The sequence below is a fragment of the Exophiala oligosperma genome (genome assembly GCF_000835515.1).
Source record: "Exophiala oligosperma strain CBS 72588 unplaced genomic scaffold supercont1.1, whole genome shotgun sequence".
Taxonomy (NCBI): Eukaryota; Fungi; Ascomycota; class Eurotiomycetes; order Chaetothyriales; family Herpotrichiellaceae; genus Exophiala; species Exophiala oligosperma.
In genome coordinates this window covers 1850628-1871289 of record NW_015622818.1, presented here as the reverse complement: position 1 = coordinate 1871289, position 20662 = coordinate 1850628, and the positions used below count along the sequence as shown (strand labels likewise).

Sequence of the window (20662 nt, the reverse complement as noted above, 5' to 3'; positions counted from 1 at the left end):
TAGAGTCAGTAGTAATGAGACCTTTGAGTGACGCGCGAGACGCGTTTTCCCCCCTAGAAAGTACGCGACTAAGTGGAGCGCGAGTCTTTTTGTTCCCCGCTCCGAAATAAATGAAGAGGCGGGCGAATATTCCACAGCGTCTACAGCGTCTCTATCTCTATGCCATCATTCTCATCCTCCGAAAATCCATGGCCATTTGGTTGTAATCATAGTCTGGCCGCGCAGAGATGCTTAGCCTCATCATTTCAGACTTCACCCTTCACGTCTAGCTCAATCCCCCCAGGCCTTTTTCGAAGGTACACTTCGAAGCCATCTTGCCACACAAACCATCCTCCCCGAACTGTCCACTCCTGGTCTGGCCGCACGAAGGACAACTGGTGCAGGCATCACTATTGGAATCCGACACAAAATCTTCGAAATACCGTACCTCGTAATGCCGCAATAACTGAGGTACCACCTTGCATATCTCAAGCATGGAGATGTTCTTGCCGATGCATGCCCGTTTGCCATAACCGAACTATCATGGTGTCAGTGGAAGCGTTCAGCCGTGATTTGCCCCGAAATACCGTCAAATTGGCACGCTCCATAGCAATGAGCTGCTCTTGTGTCGCCTCTAGCCATCTCTCTGGACGGAACGTGTCTGCATCCGCTCCATAGACGCCTTCATCTCGACTACAGTTGTCTTCTCAGCATCAGGTCTCTTCGACATGTTGAGACTTACGATGTGACCCATGGATTCATCCCTACAACTGTATTCTCAGGCAGGTAATGACCGCCCAGGACGATGCCACCTTTTGGAACGCATCTTTCGATGATCAAACCGACCACTGGGTGTATGCCTAAGCAGGCCCTGGTCAGCGGTGGGTAGACAGTACATGCCCAAGGACTTACGAAGAGCTTCCTTGATACATGCCTGAAGGTAGGGCAACCTGGTTGACTCGTGCCAGGTGACAAAGCTGCTCAGCTGGCCTAACTTGTCTGCGTGATCAATTTCATCGACTACTCGGCGCAGACATGCAGGCGTTTTCAGAAGGTAGTAGAAAATCTGGCAATATCTTGATCAGCAGCAGGCCTTGTCGGCACTTGTGGCCGTGAAACTCCCTACAGTCCTTAACGCAATCCCAGTTGTATCGCTTCCTGCAGCGACATTGTCGCCATTGTAGAGAATGATCATCCGGTCCGTGACAATATCCGGGTATCTGGCTTGTGCCTCAATACACCTTGTCAAGAAATCGCGTTTTCGACCAGCCCCATACGCCATACTTGTTGCTCGCTCCCTCATTCTCTCCAATGTGAATGTCACAATAGGGTGGGTCGGGACTATTTTCAGAAACAGAGGGTTCTTGGTCAAAATTTTGTCCAAGAATGGAATTTGTCCTACCTGCCAGCCAATAATGGTCAGTACAACACTCCATGCTAGGGGCTATGGGCGCCTCAAAAACTTGAGCATACACAAGCCGCATATGATATCTTGCCCCTGATGTCTGCCATGATCCCGGCAACATCGGTGCCTGATTCTAAGAAGCCAAGTTTCTGACTGAACAAGATTTCGCCGCTGCCAAAAGTCAGCTACATCAAATCCTGGTCCCTGCTTCAGAAAACTTACATGACATCAAAGGCGTACATCTGCAGCCACACTCCAAAGTCGAACGAGACGCCAGAAGCGGCAAACCCATCCAGCCTTGACATTAATAGCGCACTGGTAGAGTCCACCAACGGCTCAAATTCAATGATCGTGGTCATGCTGTAGGCTGTCGCGATGGGTCTTTTAATTGAAGTGTGGTATCTTTCGTCCACTGCGGTGAAGAGACTTGGAGTATATCTACCGTCCAAAGGCATCATGGAGAGGTTATAGTAATCGCTCTTGGTGAAAGCCGAATGAGTGCCGTAGATCGTTGGTATCAATGTTGTATCTGAAATCGAAATAGTTCGTGGCCCTATGCGGACGAATTGTGAATTTGTTTTTCGATGTAATTCGATATGGACTTCATGCGCAGTCGAGAAGGTGGTGCAGAGGAAACGCCAAAAGTCAGAAAAGCCGGCGAGGAATGGCCCTGGAATTGAGTTGAGGCCCTGACCATACTTGTTGAACAGAAGCTTGGTGAAGAACAAAGTGAGCAGCAGGATCAACCAGTTGTCGAGTAGAAGCACTTGGATCTCTCGGAAGACTTCCATGATGAAGGTGCGGAATAGATTTGTTCAAGAGAGGCATGATGAACCCATCTTTGAGGCCTCGACTCATATACATATTAGGTCGAGTCAGAATGCCTCGCTTGAGCCCCATCTCCTGCCAGTGTCAAAGGTCTCAAGGAGGTGATTCAGATGTAGAAGAGATCCCTGTACTCTTCGATAGCCCAGTCCTGAAAACATGTGTCGTACATCCTGCCAACCTCATTACAATCGAGAAGAGCAGGGTACTGGCGACCAGAGACAGGGCTAAACGATGCATTGTGGAGAGTGCGTGAAATACAGCCATCTCGAAGATTTCGAGATTACCAGCCATTCGTGGAGGAGAAATTCGTTGTGCATGTCTGGATTTTATGGCCCCTTCTTCGATGGCAGTCCGAGACAGGGAAGGACGAACAATTCTGTGTCCACTTGTCTATCGTGCCCATGTTCTTCTCGCACCTCAAAGGCAACCTCACAGCGATCTTGCCCTGACACCATTTGAGGGCAAGGGATTTCAAGGATGAGAGGTAGGTGGAACAGCTTTCACCCTTAACCATTTGACTTGTTCTTGTCCTTCCAGTGACGACAGTTGCGAAACCTTGATTTAATGAAGAATTCCCATTTGTCTCGTATCTCATGATATAGGTAATCAGGAAGGTGACCCAAGGCTCCGATAGACTCGATGTACACACCCTTTGCGGCTCCGAAAATTCGTTGACAATGTCAAAAGGAGCTATTTTAGATTCGCCTCGCGATATTGACACAATGTAGGGCTTGCAATGGTGGCTATGCTTCATGAACCGAAAAGGATCTGTGCATTGTTATCTGAACCAGAAGGGTACTGGAGTTTGTCCAAAGAGCTTGCTTCAATTGAGACAATGGCCCCAATGCCTATAAAGGGTTATCCGATCGTCGAAGATGTGTTTCCGTCGGATCAATGGCCGCTTAGAGGAAGAGTACTGCTGGGTACTCATGCCTTGCATTCGAAGCACATCAAACTTCTCTCACATATGATGGTGGGTATGACAAAACACTCCGAGATGTCGGCGAGATTGTCGGAATCCAGACGTCAAAAGAGCCGGAAGTCTCAGACTCCGAAGTATCACGTTGTTTCTCTGAGGTGGTTCCATCCAAGGCTTGACAGTACAACTTCGACACCAGAAGCACACAGTGGCTTACCCAAGAACAAGAATAGAGGACGAGATTGGTCAAAAATTTTATTTCATTGGTATTGGAATCACTTTTCAGTCATTCGATCGCTTGAGAGCACAACTAGCGCCCGTCCCCCATGTTGACATGTTGCAGGCCACCCATGCATGGCACACACTTGCAATCTAGTCTGCGTAAAAAAAGACATTCCGCAATCATTCATCCCGGGCACCTGGCATTCCCCTAGTTCATCTGTCTGATAAGAGCATTGATGTTCTCCTCTCGGTTACCAAGGTCACCACCCTCGATGTAGTGCTTGAATTTTCTTGCACGGAAGCCGCCGTTGGGGTTGGACAGCTTGAATGGCCACAAGAAGTTGCTGGCCTGCTTGAAGTTTGGTCCGACGGTGAAGATCTCATGGATCAAGTCTTCCATGCAGACGATGCCGTACTTGCCGAGGTTGTCCTCGATGAGCTGGTTGTCGGTCAGGGCAATGCGTTGCTTGTCGATCTTTCCGTATCCGCGCTTGTAGATGAGCTCTCGGACGGTCTTGAGGTTGGGGTAGCCGTAAGCAATGTATGGGTTGACGATGGTCAACATCTCTTGAGTAGCCTTGGTCAACTTGATGAAGACACCGTTGTTGATCTGGAGAAGGCGGAGAAGTTGGAGAATCTTGCGCGGCTTGGGGGCAATCTTGTTGATACTGAGTTGCATTAGCGGACTCCCCAAAAGTTCGTTGAGACTGTTACTGACCCCTTGATTCTCACAACGAAGACAAGCTTGGCTTGCTCCTCAACGAAGAAGTTGCCCTTCTGCTTGCTCAGACGAGCGAGTCTGACCTTCTCGCGCTCGGCATCACGGTACTCCTTGACGTACTGCTCAGCACGCTTGAAGATGACACCACGCTTCTCCTTGTTGGCCTGTTAAGACACGGTTAGCCTCCAGTCCAGACATGACCCGTACGTAGTGATGAAACAGAATCAAATGCTCAGCCCCGAAAGATGGTTAACAAAAGCGACAACATTGGCCATAGCCTAGTCGCGTAGTGGTATTTATCATCACCGAAATGAGTTATGGGTTTGCTGGAGTGTACCAACCTTCTTTCTCTTTTCGATGTCAGCGTTGCGCTGCTCTCTGGCCTTCTCCTGGCTCTTTCTCTTCTTCAACAGAGTCTCGGGGACGAGGACCTGGTCCTGGGTAGGGACAGTTCTATAAGGAGGATGGCTATCAGTATAGTCCGCACGGTGAAGATCGCCGAGTCGGAACTGCAGCTATGGCGCGGCATTCTCAAACTGGTGATAGGCATAACTCGACGAAATGAATTTGATCGGTGAGACAGGTAGACTGATACACGCAGTGAAGCAGATCTGGAATACCCAGAGATCTCAACCGACAAGACCCCGACAAAAGTCAGGAATTTTTTCACTCTCCAACAGGATCTCGATACCTGTTTAGGTTACGAGGCCATGTTGAACGAGCTCAATGGATTTCAAGGAAGGGAATATGAATTCTCTAGCCTCAATGCCCCAGATCCCTCTTCCAAAAGTGTTTTCGTTCACATTTCTTCGAGAGGAGCCATTGGGATTAATCGAGCTGGCGCAAAGGATGCGCACCAGCAAAGAGGGAGCGGACCATATCTGAAGACTCCGACTGTCAGCAGGATATCAAAGGAATACTTACGACTTGACAACGGGCTTCGTCATTTTGTCGTTGGGCACTGAGATGGATGGGTTGTCGAGGGAAGATTGAGTGCTGGCGGAACGAAAAGGAAATTCCAGATGCCAGTGCGCGGATAAGAAAATGCGCAGGTTGGTGAGTGTGGGCTAGATCAAGAAAGGAAAGGCGCCTACTTCAGGTCTTGGCATGTCGAAAGTGAAAGCTTATGTAAGTCATAGTCGTCCCTAGCCTTCGCATCACTGCCTAGTACGAAATGCCAGCGTCTTCACCATCAACACTTCTCAACGAGCGTACTTTATACACTGATATCTGGCAATGTCTACCAGAAGAGGTGTAGGTCTTGGCGCCTTCACCAACAGAAATGTTACAGCACAGTCGTATGCAGCTCATGGGTCCAGTCTCAAGTCGGCAAACGCTGCTTCGCTCCAGACTCAGCTGGAAGTTTTCCAATCTCTTTTGCACAACTTTGCCCTCGAACATGCTACGACCATCAAATCGAATCCGACATTCCGGGCTGAGTTTGCACGAATGTGTAACGCCATCGGCGTGGACCCGCTGGCGGGTAGTAACATCAAGGGCAAGAAAGCCGATTCCCTGTGGGCAAAGGTGCTTGGTCACGATGTGAACGACTTCTACTTCTCGGTCGCTGTGCGTGTTGTAGAGCTCTGCCGATATACACGAGCCGAGAACGGAGGACTACTGGGCTTGAAAGAATGCTGCGAAAGTGTGGCAAAAGGCAGGGCCATCGGTGGAGGGCTGCAAGTGTCCGAAGACGACATCGAGCAGGCCGTGAAGTCGTTAGAACCTCTGGGCTCTGGGTTTCAGATTCTCACAATTGCGGGCAAACGCTTCATCCGCTCTGTGCCGAAGGAATTCAACAATGACCAATCCACCGTCCTCGAAGTTTTACAGCTCCTCGGTAGCGTGACCGTTTCACTTCTGACGCTGAATTTGGGCTGGGAACGAGCACGTGCGGAAACAGTCATACAAGATCTGCTGGCCGATTCCTTAGTCTGGGTTGATTCCCAGTGTCGCGAACCAGAGTACTGGTCACCCCAAGGCTTGATTGATGAGAACGAATGACTTGCAAGTGCGCAGGTGTCGTGGACTTCTATTACGAGTATCACACTATGCTTCTGTCTATCAACAGGCATTAATTAGACTCCCGAATGACAGAGCACTACTTTTTGTACTCGTCCTTCAACACCCACCGACCTCGGCCACGGCTTCCTTTTTCAAGTCTCGCGATCAACTTGAGAGTCTCCTTGAACTCGGCAGTAGCCTGGGGCGTGGTGCAGAACCGATTGAAGTGATCAATCAACATCTGGGTATAAACACTTCCACCGTGACTTGAAAGATAGTCTCGAATCAACTTCCCAAAGTCTTTTCCTTGTGGCAAAGCAGGCGTGCCAGATCGAGAAACTGAAGCTGCCGAACCAGACGATCGTGCTGGGCTTGAAGTTCTGGGCGTTGCGTCGCGGCTTGATCCCAATCCTGCCTGTCGTTGTTGCAAGCCAGCGAGGAGACTTGAAGACTGCATGCCTGCACCTCTGGCGCGAGGCCCCGAACTGAAGGCTCGCTGCGCAGTTGTTTCTTGTGGCCGACCCGAGACTCCAAACTGTCCAGTCCAGGTTGGAGTTCCCACTGGCACGGTTCGAGCCACCTCACCAGCACGCCTAAGCTCCTTCGCAGCTTCCGCAGCCACTCTTCGGGCCTCCTGTTCTACCAATACTGGATCTGCCATGATCTTTCCCGGCTTTGTACCATCAATGATGGCGTCGTGCTCAACTGCGGAATGAATCCCAGATCTCGCGAAGATACCTTCCATCATTCTCGCCTCGGAATTGTTCGCTCCCGCCTGGTTGGCTTTTTCTTCCTCTTCGACTTCACCAGCATATTGTTCCATCGAAGATATACCAGGCAGCGCCTCTATTCCTCTATCACCAGCAGCCTTTGTTTGAGCATTTGCATTCGAAGACGTGTCCGTCGGCTTCCCTTCCGATTTTGCACCGACTTGTACTTGAGCATCTTTGAAGAGCGCACTGGTTTCAGTGGGTGCTCCATCATTTCCAAGAGAGAAGAGGTCGTGGAGGTCGTTCAAATGGAAGGTCTGTCGCTGTTTAGGATCCTTCAGAATCTTGTTTGTCAAGAATTGCTTGAAGATTTGTCGATGGTAAATTTTTTCTTCGATTGTACCAGCGGTCATCAGACGGTAAATGGTCACCTCACGCTTCTGGCCAAGCCGCCATGCTCTCTCACGAGCCTGCAGATCAGTGGAAGGGTTCCAATCCGGATCGTATATGATGACTCGATCTGCTCCAGTAAGGTTGATGCCAAGTCCACCAACTTTGGTAGTCAGAAGGAAAACGTGGAGATCAGGGTCAGTGTTGAACTCATCGACCATGCTTTGTCGCTGTTGTATCGGAGTGTTTCCGTCCATGCGGCGATACTTGAAGCTTGGTAGGGATTTGACGAACTTCTCGAGGATATCAAGCATGATCCTATGTTGAGCGAACAGAAGTGTCTTGTGACCAGTGTCTCTCCAAAGCTCTAAGAGTGAGCCGACAACTTGCATCTTGCCAGACTTTGCAGGGTCACCATAATTATAGCCAGCTTTGATGGAAAGGCGTTTATGATCAACGAGATCGGGATGGTTGCAGATTTTTCGGAGGATATCAATTCCATAGAGGGCTTGACGTTTGCCATTCATAATAGCATCCATCTCCCCGGAACCGATGAAGCGCTTGTACGAACTTCGCTGCAGAGCAGTCAACTTGCAAAAGAGTACTTGTTCACTCTTCTTAGGCAGGTCTGAGGCCACATCAACCTTGAAACGCTGGAGCAAGTAAGGACTAATGGCATCTTTCAAAGTCTCGGCACATTTGAACGCGGTTTGAACCTGAAGGTTGGAAGCGTTGGCATAACCACCCTGTCGGATGGGTATTTCGAATTGGTTCCTGAAGTTGACCAGGGTGCCGAGGCGCATAGGGAAGACAAAGTCAAATAATGACCACAATTCGACCAGGTTGTTTTGCATGGGTGTACCCGAGAGAATGATTCGGTTCGGTGTGCGTAGTTCTTTGCAATAGATAGTTATCGCAGTATCGGGATTTCTGATCTTGTGGCCTTCGTCTAGAATAGCATATTGCCAATTGACAGGGATGAGAAGCGGAGCGTAGGTCTGTACTCCTGAGTATGTCGTCACAAGAACACCTCCTTCTTCCAAGATGGGGTTGAGGACGCGTCGAGCTGCCTTTTGAGCCGGAGTCAATGGCTGGCGGCTTCGGTTCGGGTCCCACGCCATGTCGAGTAGTCGATCTTCCTTGGTTGCCTCATTCTGTACATTGATCATGCCGCTGCCAGATGAATGCAGAATGGCAACACGGAAAGGAGGCCACCATCTGTGAAACTCGTTGACCCACTGTTTCATGACCGTGGCTGGGCACACGACAATGACGGGCTTGGTCAATTTGTGGCTGTAGTGTAGTCCTGCCAAAAAGGAAATGATCTGAATGGTCTTGCCTAATCCCATCTCATCACCAATGATGCCTCCAACCTGCTGGGTGTAGAGCTCGTGCAGCCACTGCACTCCAGTCTTTTGATAGTCGAAGAGACTAGGGTAGATATCTCCGGGCAGCTTGTAGCCTTGATCGAAGACAGTGTCGGCAATCTCGGGATGAGGAAGATGAGCTTCTTCTTTCGTGATCCTCTCTGGATCACCATCTTCATTGAGATCAACACGCTCTACTCCTTCGGCCTCTTGCACCCGATTTCTAGCACGGCGTCGTCTGAGAGCCCATTTTTTGATCCGTGATCGATACACCGCTTCATTACCGTCGTCGATACCGCGGAAGTCCTCAACGTCGTCGTCGATCCCGGCGAGTGGATTCTGTTGCCTTCGTCTCTTCTTACCAGTGGTGGTGGGCATCAACTCGTCTTCGTCTTCATCGACAGAGTCGGTCATGGTTTCATCCTGTGGAGAACTTTCACCATACGAATCGTCATCGCCCGTCTTCTTGGTCTTCTGAACGATGCGTCTTCGCTTGCGTGGTCGGTCAGAGCTTGAGCTCTCTTCTGTGCTTGAATCAACGAAATTTGAAGCAAAGCCGGGCTGTCGGAGGTTTCGATGAGACATGATTTTGCCATCTGTGATATCAGGATTGAGATCAGCAAGGTCTGTCTCTTCTTCGGCATCGAGAAGTGCGCCTTGAAGTGTAGCCGAAGATTCCCCATGATTCGAGAGTCCGAACTTGGAGAAAGGTGTTATCTTTCCAGTTCGGATCAAGAAATCTCTCTGTGTCTCATTTGGCAGACGGCCGGCTGAAGAAGTATCATGCTGTTGATCTTGGTCTGCCTGTGTCTCCCGGTCATGCATTCTTCCTTCAATGTCGGCAATGTCATCGTCCAGACTTTGTATCTGACCCTGCATTCGATCGACGTCTCGCTTCAATTTTGTGCGTTGGGTGATGCCGATAGGCCGACTGATCTCCTCACGCAGTTTTCGGATCTGGTTCTGCAGCTTCTCTCTTTGGGCTTTAGACTTGTCGAGTCTTTGTTGATCTCGCTGATTTGCTTGCTCGAAAAGGAGTCTGTCTGCTTTGCGACCAATGTTGCGTTCAAGGTCATCTTGATCCTGCACATGCGCATCGAGGTTTCGAAGACGAAGTGACTCGGCGGAGTCAGCATGGGCAACAGGGTCGCCAGCGACACTGTTGCTCGTAGTTTGATCGACCTCCATAATGCCGGGATCGATGTCCTTGTTGCTTTGTTCCATCATTGCCTATCACAAAGTTGATGGTGGAAGTTAGAAAAATGTCGTCATTACTGTCCTTGTGAGAGTGGTATCTGGTCTTCACAGCGAAAAGTTTTTTTATTGAGCAAAATTTTCACCAAGAAAAATTTCCACGCAAGGTTGGTGACAATGGCGGCAGAAAAATCTGTACAACAATAGCAATGGCAGGTGCAAATTCAGGTGGCGAGGTGAAGATGTTGTGAAGTACGGTTGAGAATGATATTGCGCCGAGTGAGAGGGCTCGCCCGCCCCCACGCTGTTATATAATATGTAGTTACTCTTTGTTGTAAACGATGAGGCCATCTATACATTCCGCCGTGTCGCTGTATATGAAGGGAAGGAATCCAAACATGATCTTTCTTGTTCGAGTCTCAATGATGGTGTTGATGTTCGTTCTTCAGGCTGCAGTTGCACGGCAAATGACCGCTACTGCCGCTACTTGGAGCGTATGCTCCTCCGTAAGCAGCACAAAGCGGCGACGGTGTCATACGCTAAGCTGTTTTCAGAGATATAAAGTCTCAGTCACATGTTAACGTTTTCATTGGCTCAAAACAACTCGTACTCGAGGCTGCGAGTTCAGAGCGGATAAATAGATTCTCCGAGTTCCCCATGACTTATTAGCATGTTACCACCAAGGAACCCCCTGAACCCCTCGACCCCATTCCTCGCGTATTCGTGCAGGTAGGTCCGAAAGTGAAGAAGTACTCTGGAAATGCACCCCATCGCAGCCGACCCTAGGGCGTTGAGATGAAGCAGTATAACAAGGATCGCGGCACTACCTAGTGCGATGCCTCAGCTGTTCAATATTGTCCTCCTCATCTCGCAGCCTGTCTCGTTTGAACTATAAGCCACATTGCGCTGCTTTGGGTCCTAGGCCGTCGTCAACTTTCACCACTACCTCCTTATGGCTAATCCGCTCCTGGCGCCTCATCGGGGCGTAACACACGTAGGGACCATAAAGATCGATCCCGCAAACATCGACGAATTTCTCCAGGCGTTCCGGGCTTGCTGGTTAGAGGTTTGCAAGGAGCCTGAATGCATATATTTCGACGTCTTTCACTCCAAGACAGAATCCGGCAAGTTCCATTTTGTCGAAGTATGGAACAAGGATAACGACTGGTTCATGGATGTTCAGATCAAGAAGGACTATTACAAGCCGTACTGGGACATCACGAGGCCTTTATGGGTGGCTCGAGACCTCCATGAGTATGACCGACTAAGCGGATTCAATCTTGTCGATGACAGATACCTCGAAGGAAGTGTGAGAGCCAAGGATGAATTGCATTAAACAGAATCGAGCAGCTAACAGCTCACTCCTATCAAAGGACAAGAGATCTTATAAATCCTTGTCTAAGCTGCTTCAAAATAGACTGTCCTTCAACCCTATACTTCCCATGGTCCAGACTTAGTCTCCACATCATCCGAGAAATACATGGTCATGGAATTTCGATCGATGAACTGTTCCTCATCTTCAATGGCAATTTTGGTGAACTCGGGGTCTGGTTTGCTTCTCAGAGACTCAAATAAGTTCCGGTCCTTGTACCACACTTCCATGATGACATCGTAGCCACCGGTGGTAGTCGGAAGAGGCGAGGACATCCCATCAATCTGTGTCAGGTAGCGGCGAGAGAAGCGCAATACGCCAGGCAGAGCAACGTGCTGCTCAAACAGCTTGACATGTTTGGTTTCGTAGTATTCTCGGAATGCCTCTGGAGAGATTCCCGGTTTTCTCTTGAAGAGTCCAACAATCTTCAGGACTGAAGATTTGCCGTTGACCTAGAACAGGACATGAGCCAAATCATCTGGGATGGCACAAGATGCGACTTACGGCTTTAGAGGCTGCTGATGCTGTGGCGGCCATTCTTTCACGCCCTCAATATGAGAAAGGTCTTGTACAATATTGTCACCAGGATTGCAAGAATCACACAGGCAAGAAGGAACTCACCTTGGTCTAAGGTCCTGGTGTTACCTTGCCGAATTGATGTTGACGACGATGCTGGTGAGAAGGTCTAACTCTTAGCATCGCAACGATGAAATACTTCTTTATAGCAAATCAGTTCCAGTTGCCGAGGCTCCCACTAGATTGGTAGTGGCAGCAGATAGGACGATGCTGCCGCAAGAGTTGAGAAGCCGAATGCTCTACCCCTTCGTCATTCAGATTTCCCCAGTTGAAAGAGTGGAGACGGCGTCTCCATGGCCTCCCGTCGCGGCATCGGAAAATCCTGGAGTCAACACATACGAAGGGCGAATTGGGACTTTAGGACGTCTGTAGCTGGGACGAGTGGGCTCTTTGGTGTTGTGATTTCAAGGCAGAGCCATTCTCTGAAATAACAGTAACTGCACCGGACAGGACAAGAGTTGAATCTGCAACCTCTCGCCATATTTGGTAAATCTGAGACATTCAAGCTTGTATCACAGTTTAGAAACGTGGAAGCTTTCCTGGATTTTGCAATCTAGATCGAAGGGCCCTCTGCCACAACAAGATAATAGTACTATACAAGGAGACGATCAACCTGCAACATGAACACCCGCACGATATCCAAACACCATTGATGGGCCCAAGGTTAGACCCCCAGAAGGATATTTCCCTCGCAAGAAGTGATTCGAGTCTGCACCCACAGCATATAGGCCAGGGACTGGCTCTCCTGATTCCTTCAGCACCTGGCCGTCCTTGTTCGTATTCAAGCCATACATGGTGATGCCGTTTCCTGAGAATAACGTCAAAGCGTAAAACGGACCCTTTTCGATAGGTGCTAAGCTTGGATTCGGCTTGACTTCGAAATCGCCGTAGGCTTGGTCGAATGATCCATCTCCGCGGCCAAAGTCCTCATCTTTGCCTTTACGAGCGAAACCGTTGAACCGTTCGATAGTAGCTGAAAGGTTGGCGGGATTGACCCCGATCCTCTCTGCAAGAGCCGGAATACTGGGGGCGGTAATGAGATAGCCGCGCTTGATGAGGTGTCTGATAGGATAACCTCCCGGCAAGGCCATGCCCATTCCATAGTTCCGCAGATGTCGCTTGTCACCAACGAGCTGAGACACGCGGACACCAGCCTTATGAGTCGCACGTCCGAGGTCCTGATATGCGGCTGCTTCGTTTACAAACCGTTTGCCGTCGCCATCTACCATTATCGAGCCTGGCTTGGTGATAGCAGTAGCAAAATGTGGATAGGAACGAGCAGGGCCCTTGGGAGAGTTCAATATCGATATGGGAGACCATAAGGCGGCATCTTCACCCAGGGGTTCTGGCAAGCTTCCTCCACTTGCAAGACCGAATCGCATGCCATCTCCCACATTTCCTCGAGGGCTGACTGTCCAATCGGGGTTCGATAGGTATTTGCGGCTGAGTTCGCTTGATCTTGCAAACCCGCCACTTGCGAGGATGACTCCGTTCCGTGCCCGGACTCTCATCTTCTGACCATTTCGGCTGATCATCATACCGGTGACGCGCCCGTCCTCTAGGATCTGCTCTACAGCTGGAGCATTATTCCATAAATCGATACCAGATTGTGAAGACTTCTCCAGTAGTCGACCGACTAATGCATTGCCGTTGCACAATTTTGTTCCTTTCCCCCACCGCACTCGGTCAAAGGCGTATCGAAGGACACCTCGTGTAACAGATGAAAAGTTTCCCAGACTTCTGAATGGCTGTCTCCAGGTATTCATGTCCAGAAGGTCAACTTGTAATGATCCAAAGGCGCAGTATCCTTGTAGTGGGTATCGTACTTGTTTAACCATACGACCTAATCTTCGGCCGTCATAGGGAGCATTCAAAACAGTTCGCCCTGCCTTGCAAGCACCGTCGAGCTCCAAGTAGTAGTCTGGAGTTGGTGCCGCGACGAACTTTGTCGCCGAGTTGGATTCTAAGAACTCGGTCATCGCTGGAGCTGCTTCGAGATATGCTGTCACCATCGTTTTCGAACCGTCGTAGTCTTCTTTCAAGTAATTCCGTAAGTATGTTTCTGCTCGTTCTCTCGAGTCCTGGAAACCTGCAGACAATGACACAGAATTCATAGGGAGCCAGAGGGCTCCTCCCGAGTACGCTGATGTGCCTCCAAACCATTTCGTTTTCTCAGCGACAAGGACCTTTCGGTTTCCCTTGAGGGCCGCGGCTAAGGCAGCTGTCAGCCCCCCTGCCCCTGAACCAACGACTACCACGTCATATTCAACATCGTATCTAGGTGCCTGGAGTCGATGGTTAGTGAAGCAAAAAAATGATGAGTCCAGTTGGTGATAGGATACGTACCTCGACCACAGTCGCGTACGTTGCGCGGGATTTAAGGTACCTCCTCGGTGCCCTTACACGAGAAATGCTTGACTGTGAGCATAAGAGAGATGCGCCTACATCGAATGGTGACCGAGACTGGAGCAATGGTGGTTTTCGCAACATCCTGAACTTATGGATGTGCCGTCTGCTTACACAGGCAATAATGGCGGAGAATGTGACAGCGCCTACCAGCAGGCTTTGTAGTTGACCGCAATATAAATTAATATCAAGGCAGATTCTGTTGACAGAAAATAACCAGGACACCGTGCCTTCTCCACCTTCGGAGGATGTCAATGTCTCTGTTGGAGGCGATCATGGAGAAAGCCAGAAACCTGGGGATGGCAAGCAGACGAAGCATCGCACGAGTTCGTGAGTGGGTGGATCCGGCTTTGAAATCAACCCCTTTTTACCCCAGATTTACCCGAGACCAGTTAACCATTCCCCCGGGTAGGCGTGGAGTACCAATAAACAACACGATAGATCGAACTGTGGATCTCTCCAGACTCTCCCGAGATCTTGCAGACAGTAGTTCAGCTCATGCAAAATGATTTTGTGGGGAATGTGAATCATATTTGCCTCCTGTGATAGCTCGTGGTAGAATAATGATAAATGGGACCTTTGTGAACAAACGTATCGATACGACGCCGAGACATTTACAAGACGGCCAAGTTTGCCATTGACGAGTCGTTTCTGGAACTACAATCACCATAGTATCGTTGAACGTTTAGGAAGTTGGCTGATGAACATTCACCATGGGTCTTGAAGTAGACTTTCCCGCACCTCTGTCGGCACATCCTTTCGAGGGCAAGGTGATTACCATCACAGGAGCAAGTTCCGGTATCGGGCTGGCGACTACCCTTCTTCTCTGGTCCCGTGGCGCCACTGTCTCTGCCATGAGCAACAACCCAGAGGGGATGGCGGAGTTGGAGGCGGCACTTCAAGAAAAGTCCAAGACGTCAGCTTTACTCGGACAGAAGTTCTTCACCAAGGTCGTGGACGTCAGCAAGGAGGACCAGGTCAGAGACTGGATTGACGAGACAATCGCCAAATTCGGCCGACTGGACGGTGCAGCCAACATCGCTGGAGCGGTCCACAAGTACAACAAACTGGCTGACACGGCCACTGAAGACTTCAACTTCTCCATCGACATGAACACCCGGGGCGTGTACAATTGTATGCGGACCCAGATTCCTCACATGAAGAGCGGATCGGCCATTGTCAACATGAGCTCCATATCCGCCACGCAAACTGAACCAGGCATCAGCTTGTACGGCTCTTCCAAAGCAGCCATCAGTACGATGAGCACTGCCGCCGCAACCGAGTATGGATCAAAAGGCATCAGGGTGAATGCCATTGCCACGGGGTTGACGCTCTCCAGGCGTCTAATGAGCGTCGCGAAGGAATATGTGGAGCCGGGAATTCAAGCCACGGCTCTCAAGAGAGGCGCTAAGCCCATGGAACAGGCCCAGGTCATTGCATTTTTGTTGAGCGATGAGGCCAGCAACGTCACCGGAACCGTGGTAAGATGTGATGGAGGTGCCCTTGCTCTGCAATATTAGTATGTTATGTAGGCTACTCTTAAGTAGAACTTGATAGAATGATGAGAACAGATATCACTGAATTCGTCTGTCCTACTTTGTGACGATGAAATCGAGGAATGTATAGTCCAGGTTTAAGTCCACAATGGCCTCTGAGAAGAACAATCATGAGAAAATACTACAACGCTCTCAACGCCTCTGTCGGGGTTCAAGGCCATCGGTTGTTATACTGACCTCGTCCGATATTTTGTGCGTGAAAGGCGTTCCCATGAGACGGTCAAGTCAAAACTGGTTCACTCTTCCATTCAATAATGTTAGAGTCAAGCTACGTAGTGGTCTTAGCCACAAGCATTTGAATGCGAATCTTAACTCTGGCTAATGTTTCCTCTAACACTATCTCTTATCTCTTTCTATCGCTTCTCAACTTTCCTGACGAGGTAGCTCTCATCGCTTATCTTTGTTCAGCAAGCTCGTGATTCTCGTTGTGCTCGACGGGGACAGCCTTGGATTCGTGCTCAAGGTCGGATTCCGACGAGACAGCGATAGGTGCATCCACCTTTGCGTTGAACTCTGAACGGGGGTTGGTCATAAAAGCAGTGACTGCAGTCGAACAAGTCAGTAAGGGTAGTCTTTTTCACTGGGAGGGTTCGAACTCACTTATGATGCCCACAGCCATGAATGCTGCTCCACAAATAAAGACGTTTCTAAACGAGACTACGTATGCTTGCTTGATGGCCAGACCAGCTGCAGCGATAATCTCGGGACTGATACCAGGAATCTGTTCTGCCAAAGCAATATTTCCCGAGGTCAAGGCGCCAATGAGCATACCGATATTTGTGCCCTCCAAACCCAGTGGTACTACAGCCTTGGTGACCTTCGGAGCCAGGTTGCTGGTGAGGGTACTCGCAAATATGGCGTTGATAATAGACAATCCAATTGAACCGCCTAAGCTGCGGACGCCAGTACAGATCCCAGAAGTTGTGGCAATCAGCTCGGGTGGTGTAGCAAACTGCGCAGCTGTGAAGAAAGTGACGAGGGCTAGGCCCAGGCCTGAGCCGTAGAAGAGAATGTAGCCCCAGTAATGGGTCGAGGGAGTGTTTTCGTTGACACTGGCCATGACACACATGAAGATGAGAAACATGACAAATGTTCCTACGCCGGTCATTCTGACTGACTTTGTTTTGTAAATGTAGAGACCCGAGAGAAAACAGGCGACACCAAAAGCACAGAAACCGACCATCTGGCACAGGTATTGTCTGTAGGTGCTTAGATGGCCTGCCTGAAGAACGGATAGTGCGTAAGGAAAGAAGACGGCCGCTGTCATATAGCCCATGCCCTCGATAGCAGAGCCGACCACCGAAATTGGAAAGTTGCGGTGGTGGAAGAGAGCATGATGAAACAAACCGTCTTTCTTAAACTTCGTGGCGTAAACAGCCAGGATACTGAGCAGAACAACACCGATAAGAAGAGGTGCAAGGACATGAGCGTCCTTCCAAGGGTAGGGATTTTCCGCCCATAACAGTCCTAAACAGAGTAGAGTGCATCCGGTTCCAAGAAGAAAATATGCTGGCCAATCCAGAGCCGCGACCTTCTCTCTGAAACTCAGAGACTGGAGTTCCCTGGGTGGCGGGTTATAGAGGAGGAAGACGAGAAGAACGGAAACAGCGTAGATTCCGGCACAGATGTAGAAGTAGATCCGGAAGCCGCCAACACGCGACTGAACCAAGTAACCACCCACGGTTAAAGCAAAGATGGACCCGAGAGCATTCATGATGTTGGCAGAGGCCTGAGCCCAGGAACGGAAGCGGCGGGGCAGGACTTCAGATATGACGGCCAGAATGAGGCCTTGTGCACCGAAGCCGATGCCTCCAACACAGAATCCGGCGATGTACATTCCCATTGAAGTCGCACGGGCAGAGATGATGGCACCAGCTATCCCACCGATATTGGGAACGACAAGGATCCATTTTCTGCCCCAACTGTTTCCAAGTCATGTCAGCATAAACGTTGACCGTAAATGGATCAGGCACATCGGGAGGAATTGGACTCACTAGTCGGAAGCCTGGGAAAGCGGTGCTGCGAGGGCAACAGTGAAGATGATCACTGCCAGTGATGGCCATGAGGTGAGACCGACACCTCCAATTTCAGAGGCAACACGCTGAGCAAAAGTCCCACCGCCCACCAAGATGATCAATTCGCAGAAGAACAAGCTGAGAACCGCCTTTTCGTGCCGTCATTAGCCACCGTCATTCCAGACTACATTGGCTAGATGGAGAAAACTTACTCCCACGAGGGCGAATGTTTTGGCATGATTCCAGAGGGTGCCTCCCTCACTTTCATTGATGTCGACGTGGGTAGCTGGCATAGTGGAATAGACAGAAGATTCTTCTTTAGCTATCGCCATCTTCTTGATACTTAGAAAGAGGTTGCGTACGACTATGATAATGAGAGGAAATGAGATGTGAGAAAGCTGGGGATTGTGTGAGAATGCCACTTTCGTCTTTATACACTTATTAGAGGCCCCATGGGGTTTCCGTGACCACAATGCCTGGAAGTCGACTTCGAAACGTGGCGCTCGATGCTCAGATATGAACTCTATTAAACTTGGACAACATTAGGGTTGTCAGCAGAAATGGTCGAGACTCATCTGAGGGAATTCAAGGCGCCTGGGGACCCCATCCGGAACCACCGTGCCTCTGGAACTTTAATATGCCACTCTTCGCACGATTCCATGGGATGGTGGCTCGTATTCGCACGGAGAATGGAGTAGTTAGGGGTGGAGCGGAGTTTTCTAATTGTCGTCGTAATAGGATAGAGTATTGGTCAGCCTGGTTGGGGCAGAAGTTTCCCCCATAGTCGCACCCTCATGGCCTGGGGTCGGGTGGGGTCATTTGCTCCTAGGGTTTGGGGGTGCATCTCCAGGAGATTATGGCTAAAAGCACCAAATAATCAAATCGGTATAGCCATTACCAAGACTGAACGATACTGGAATCGAGGACTTTCAAGACACCTTGTCACAACTACGAACCTTTGAACCATGGCACAAGCTACTAGCGGACCCGTAAGTTGATACTACTTGGAGTTGCTGTCACTCGGCGCTGATGATCCCCTTCAGAACGGCAAGCCGACGACGGTGAAGGTTGTAGGTCTATTCAAGAGGAAACCTGGATTGTCCATGGAAGAGTTTAAGGACTACTATGAGAATCATCACATTAAGCTGTTCGACGAACACGTTTCACATCCTGGTGTTCTGCGATATGCACGCCGATATCTGGAACCCTTTGCAGGGTTAGCCTCCCCCTTGGCAGCGCCGAAGACTGGAGGCTATGATGTTATTATGGAGGTGTGGTATTCTGACAAGGATTTGTTTGACTCTTTCAAGGGACAATCCAATCCCGACTTCAGCGAGATTGTGAAGAGGGACGAAGAAAATCTGTTTGATCGCGAATCAATGGTGATGTTCATTTCGGAAGACCACGAAAGCAAAGTCGGGCCTTGGATCATCTGAGAGTGAGTAGAATCTGCTTTAGACAATTGTGTTGGGATATAATCACTCTTGTTTCCGTCGACGATCGACCGATGTATATAGAGTACATGGATATTTAAGGGGTTAGCCCACCATCAATTGTGTAGACTGCTCCGGTTGTGAATGTTGCCTCGTCACTCAGCAAAAACGCGATCAAAGCTCCCACTTCTTCTGCTTTACCTGCCCGGTTGATTGGTGACTTGTGATCATTGTCGCCTATGTGAACTTCTCGAGCCGTATCCAGCATTTTAGTATCGATACTCCCTCTATCGTGTCCATTAGTGACCACACAGGATTGAGCATGTTCTGGACGAAAGGGGATCTACTTACGGGGCAATAGCATTCACTCTCACCCTGCGGTGCCCGTTCTCGACCGCAGCGACTCGAGTGAGTCCGATAACAGCGTGCTTGCTTGCAGCGTAGGCTAGCGCCTGAGGTATGCCCATCTTTCCCGAAACACTGGCAGCGTTCACAATTGACCCTCCGTCTTCAATGTGCAGTAATTGTGCACGTTGACAGGCCATAACACCTTTGACGTTGATTTTCATGACCAAGTCAAAATCATGATCGGAAACTTCATGTGCCCCTTTTCTCCCGAAATCTCTGCCAACTATTCCCGCAAGATTGACACCTCCAGAGAGCTTGGAGAAGTGTTTGACGGTGGCTACGATCCATTGATCTACCTGGTCGGAGTTTGTCACGTCGACAGTGGTTGTGAGTACCTTCGTCTTGTACTTGGTGGTTATGTCCCGAGACAAGTGCTGCAACGCACTTGCGTCTGTGTCGGCCAGAGAGAGTTTCGCTCCTCGAGAAGCAAGCATACAAGCCGTGGCTGCTCCAATGCCCCCGGCTGCTCCAGTGATAGCAATGACTTTATCTTTTAGGCTCGACATGTTGCTTGGTACATGACATAAGGGAAACCTAGATTGAGGCAAACGGGAAGGACTGCGCGGTGTCCGAATGAACCACCTGATACTGTGGCGGGGGAGATGGACAGACTCAGGTCAGATTGATGTGAGAACCTCCACCACAATGTATAGAGCGACATAACTCCGGCATTCGGCCTGGTCGGATCACGCAACGTCGACATATCGTTACAGTTGTAGATACTTCGTTCAGGGCCTACCAATCCCAGAAGTCTGGAGGGAACAATGAGTTGATGCGTGGAGATGTGTCCCCCCCTTCCACCCCTCCATCCGAAGAAGCTGACAACCGCCTTCAGCCGTTGCTGAGAAGCAGCGAGTTTGGGGGATACCCCTTACAGCAATTGACATTCGCCCTGCTCCTGGCCTCCGCGAGTACGGTTACCCCGGTACTAGTCCATCTGAACAACCCTTCAGCTTCAAACATCGACCCCATGTGTTACGGTGATAGACGGAGGGTGGATTATGGGGCTAAGGCTGTGGCAACGTAGTGAGTTCCAGAGCATTTCATTCAGACATGCCTACCCCTTTTTTACCCGAAAAAAAGGAATCAAGATCGGCTCATAGAATAGAATTACAGCCTTGTATAGAGATTCAATATTTATCCTCATATCAAAGTCA

General features: G+C 49.8%; 4 protein-coding genes across 9 annotated transcripts; 1 reads left to right on the top strand and 3 right to left on the bottom strand.

Annotated features, from left to right (window-relative positions):
* Positions 1-4: 4 nt before the first annotated feature.
* PV06_00653 lies at positions 5-3165 on the bottom strand. Of its 6 annotated transcripts, XM_016401182.1 has the most exons (7): positions 1607-3165; positions 1453-1555; positions 892-1381; positions 722-839; positions 567-672; positions 428-517; positions 5-374 (listed from the first exon to the last, which is right to left on the bottom strand). In XM_016401182.1, the coding sequence occupies exons 1-3, from the start codon at positions 2173-2175 to the stop codon at positions 1061-1063; spliced, it is 993 nt and encodes a 330-aa protein (XP_016268235.1). In that variant the 5' UTR covers positions 2176-3165; the 3' UTR covers positions 5-374; positions 428-517; positions 567-672; positions 722-839; positions 892-1060. The 6 variants fall into 6 exon arrangements, with proteins under 6 accessions (XP_016268235.1, XP_016268234.1, XP_016268231.1 ...); XM_016401181.1 differs by having other exon boundaries at positions 5-672; XM_016401178.1 differs by having other exon boundaries at positions 5-517; positions 567-1381.
* A 204-nt stretch (positions 3166-3369) lies between these two features.
* PV06_00652 (60S ribosomal protein L7) lies at positions 3370-5074 on the bottom strand. Its single transcript, XM_016401176.1, has 4 exons — positions 4999-5074; positions 4416-4527; positions 4072-4238; positions 3370-4021 (listed from the first exon to the last, which is right to left on the bottom strand). The coding sequence occupies exons 1-4, from the start codon at positions 5019-5021 to the stop codon at positions 3562-3564; spliced, it is 762 nt and encodes a 253-aa protein (XP_016268229.1). The 5' UTR covers positions 5022-5074; the 3' UTR covers positions 3370-3561.
* A 182-nt stretch (positions 5075-5256) lies between these two features.
* Positions 5257-8035, top strand: PV06_00651 (uncharacterized protein). Its single transcript, XM_016401175.1, has one exon. It carries the CDS (start codon positions 5311-5313, stop codon positions 6076-6078), a length of 768 nt encoding a protein of 255 aa, XP_016268228.1. The 5' UTR covers positions 5257-5310; the 3' UTR covers positions 6079-8035.
* Positions 6099-10157, bottom strand: PV06_00650 (uncharacterized protein). Its single transcript, XM_016401174.1, has one exon. It carries the CDS (start codon positions 9770-9772, stop codon positions 6176-6178), a length of 3597 nt encoding a protein of 1198 aa, XP_016268227.1. The 5' UTR covers positions 9773-10157; the 3' UTR covers positions 6099-6175.
* Between the last annotated feature and the right edge of the window lie 10505 nt (positions 10158-20662).

Excerpts from the sequence above, each read along its gene's own strand:
- PV06_00651 (XM_016401175.1), top strand. The coding sequence starts at position 5,311 with ATGTCTACCAGAAGAGGTGTAGGTCTTGGCGCCTTCACCAACAGAAAT.
- PV06_00653 (XM_016401177.1), bottom strand. The coding sequence starts at position 2,175 with ATGGAAGTCTTCCGAGAGATCCAAGTGCTTCTACTCGACAACTGGTTG. Across the intron at positions 1,556-1,606 it reads ATGTACGCCTTTGATGTCAT|CGGCGAAATCTTGTTCAGTC; the intron begins GTAAGTTTTCTG and ends GACTTTTGGCAG. Across the intron at positions 1,382-1,452 it reads AGATATCATATGCGGCTTGT|GTAGGACAAATTCCATTCTT; the intron begins GTATGCTCAAGT and ends ATTGGCTGGCAG.
- PV06_00652 (XM_016401176.1), bottom strand. The coding sequence starts at position 5,021 with ATGACGAAGCCCGTTGTCAAGTC. Across the intron at positions 4,528-4,998 it reads ACGAAGCCCGTTGTCAAGTC|AACTGTCCCTACCCAGGACC; the intron begins GTAAGTATTCCT and ends TCCTCCTTATAG. Across the intron at positions 4,022-4,071 it reads TTCGTTGTGAGAATCAAGGG|TATCAACAAGATTGCCCCCA; the intron begins GTCAGTAACAGT and ends AATGCAACTCAG.
- PV06_00650 (XM_016401174.1), bottom strand. The coding sequence starts at position 9,772 with ATGATGGAACAAAGCAACAAGGACATCGATCCCGGCATTATGGAGGTC.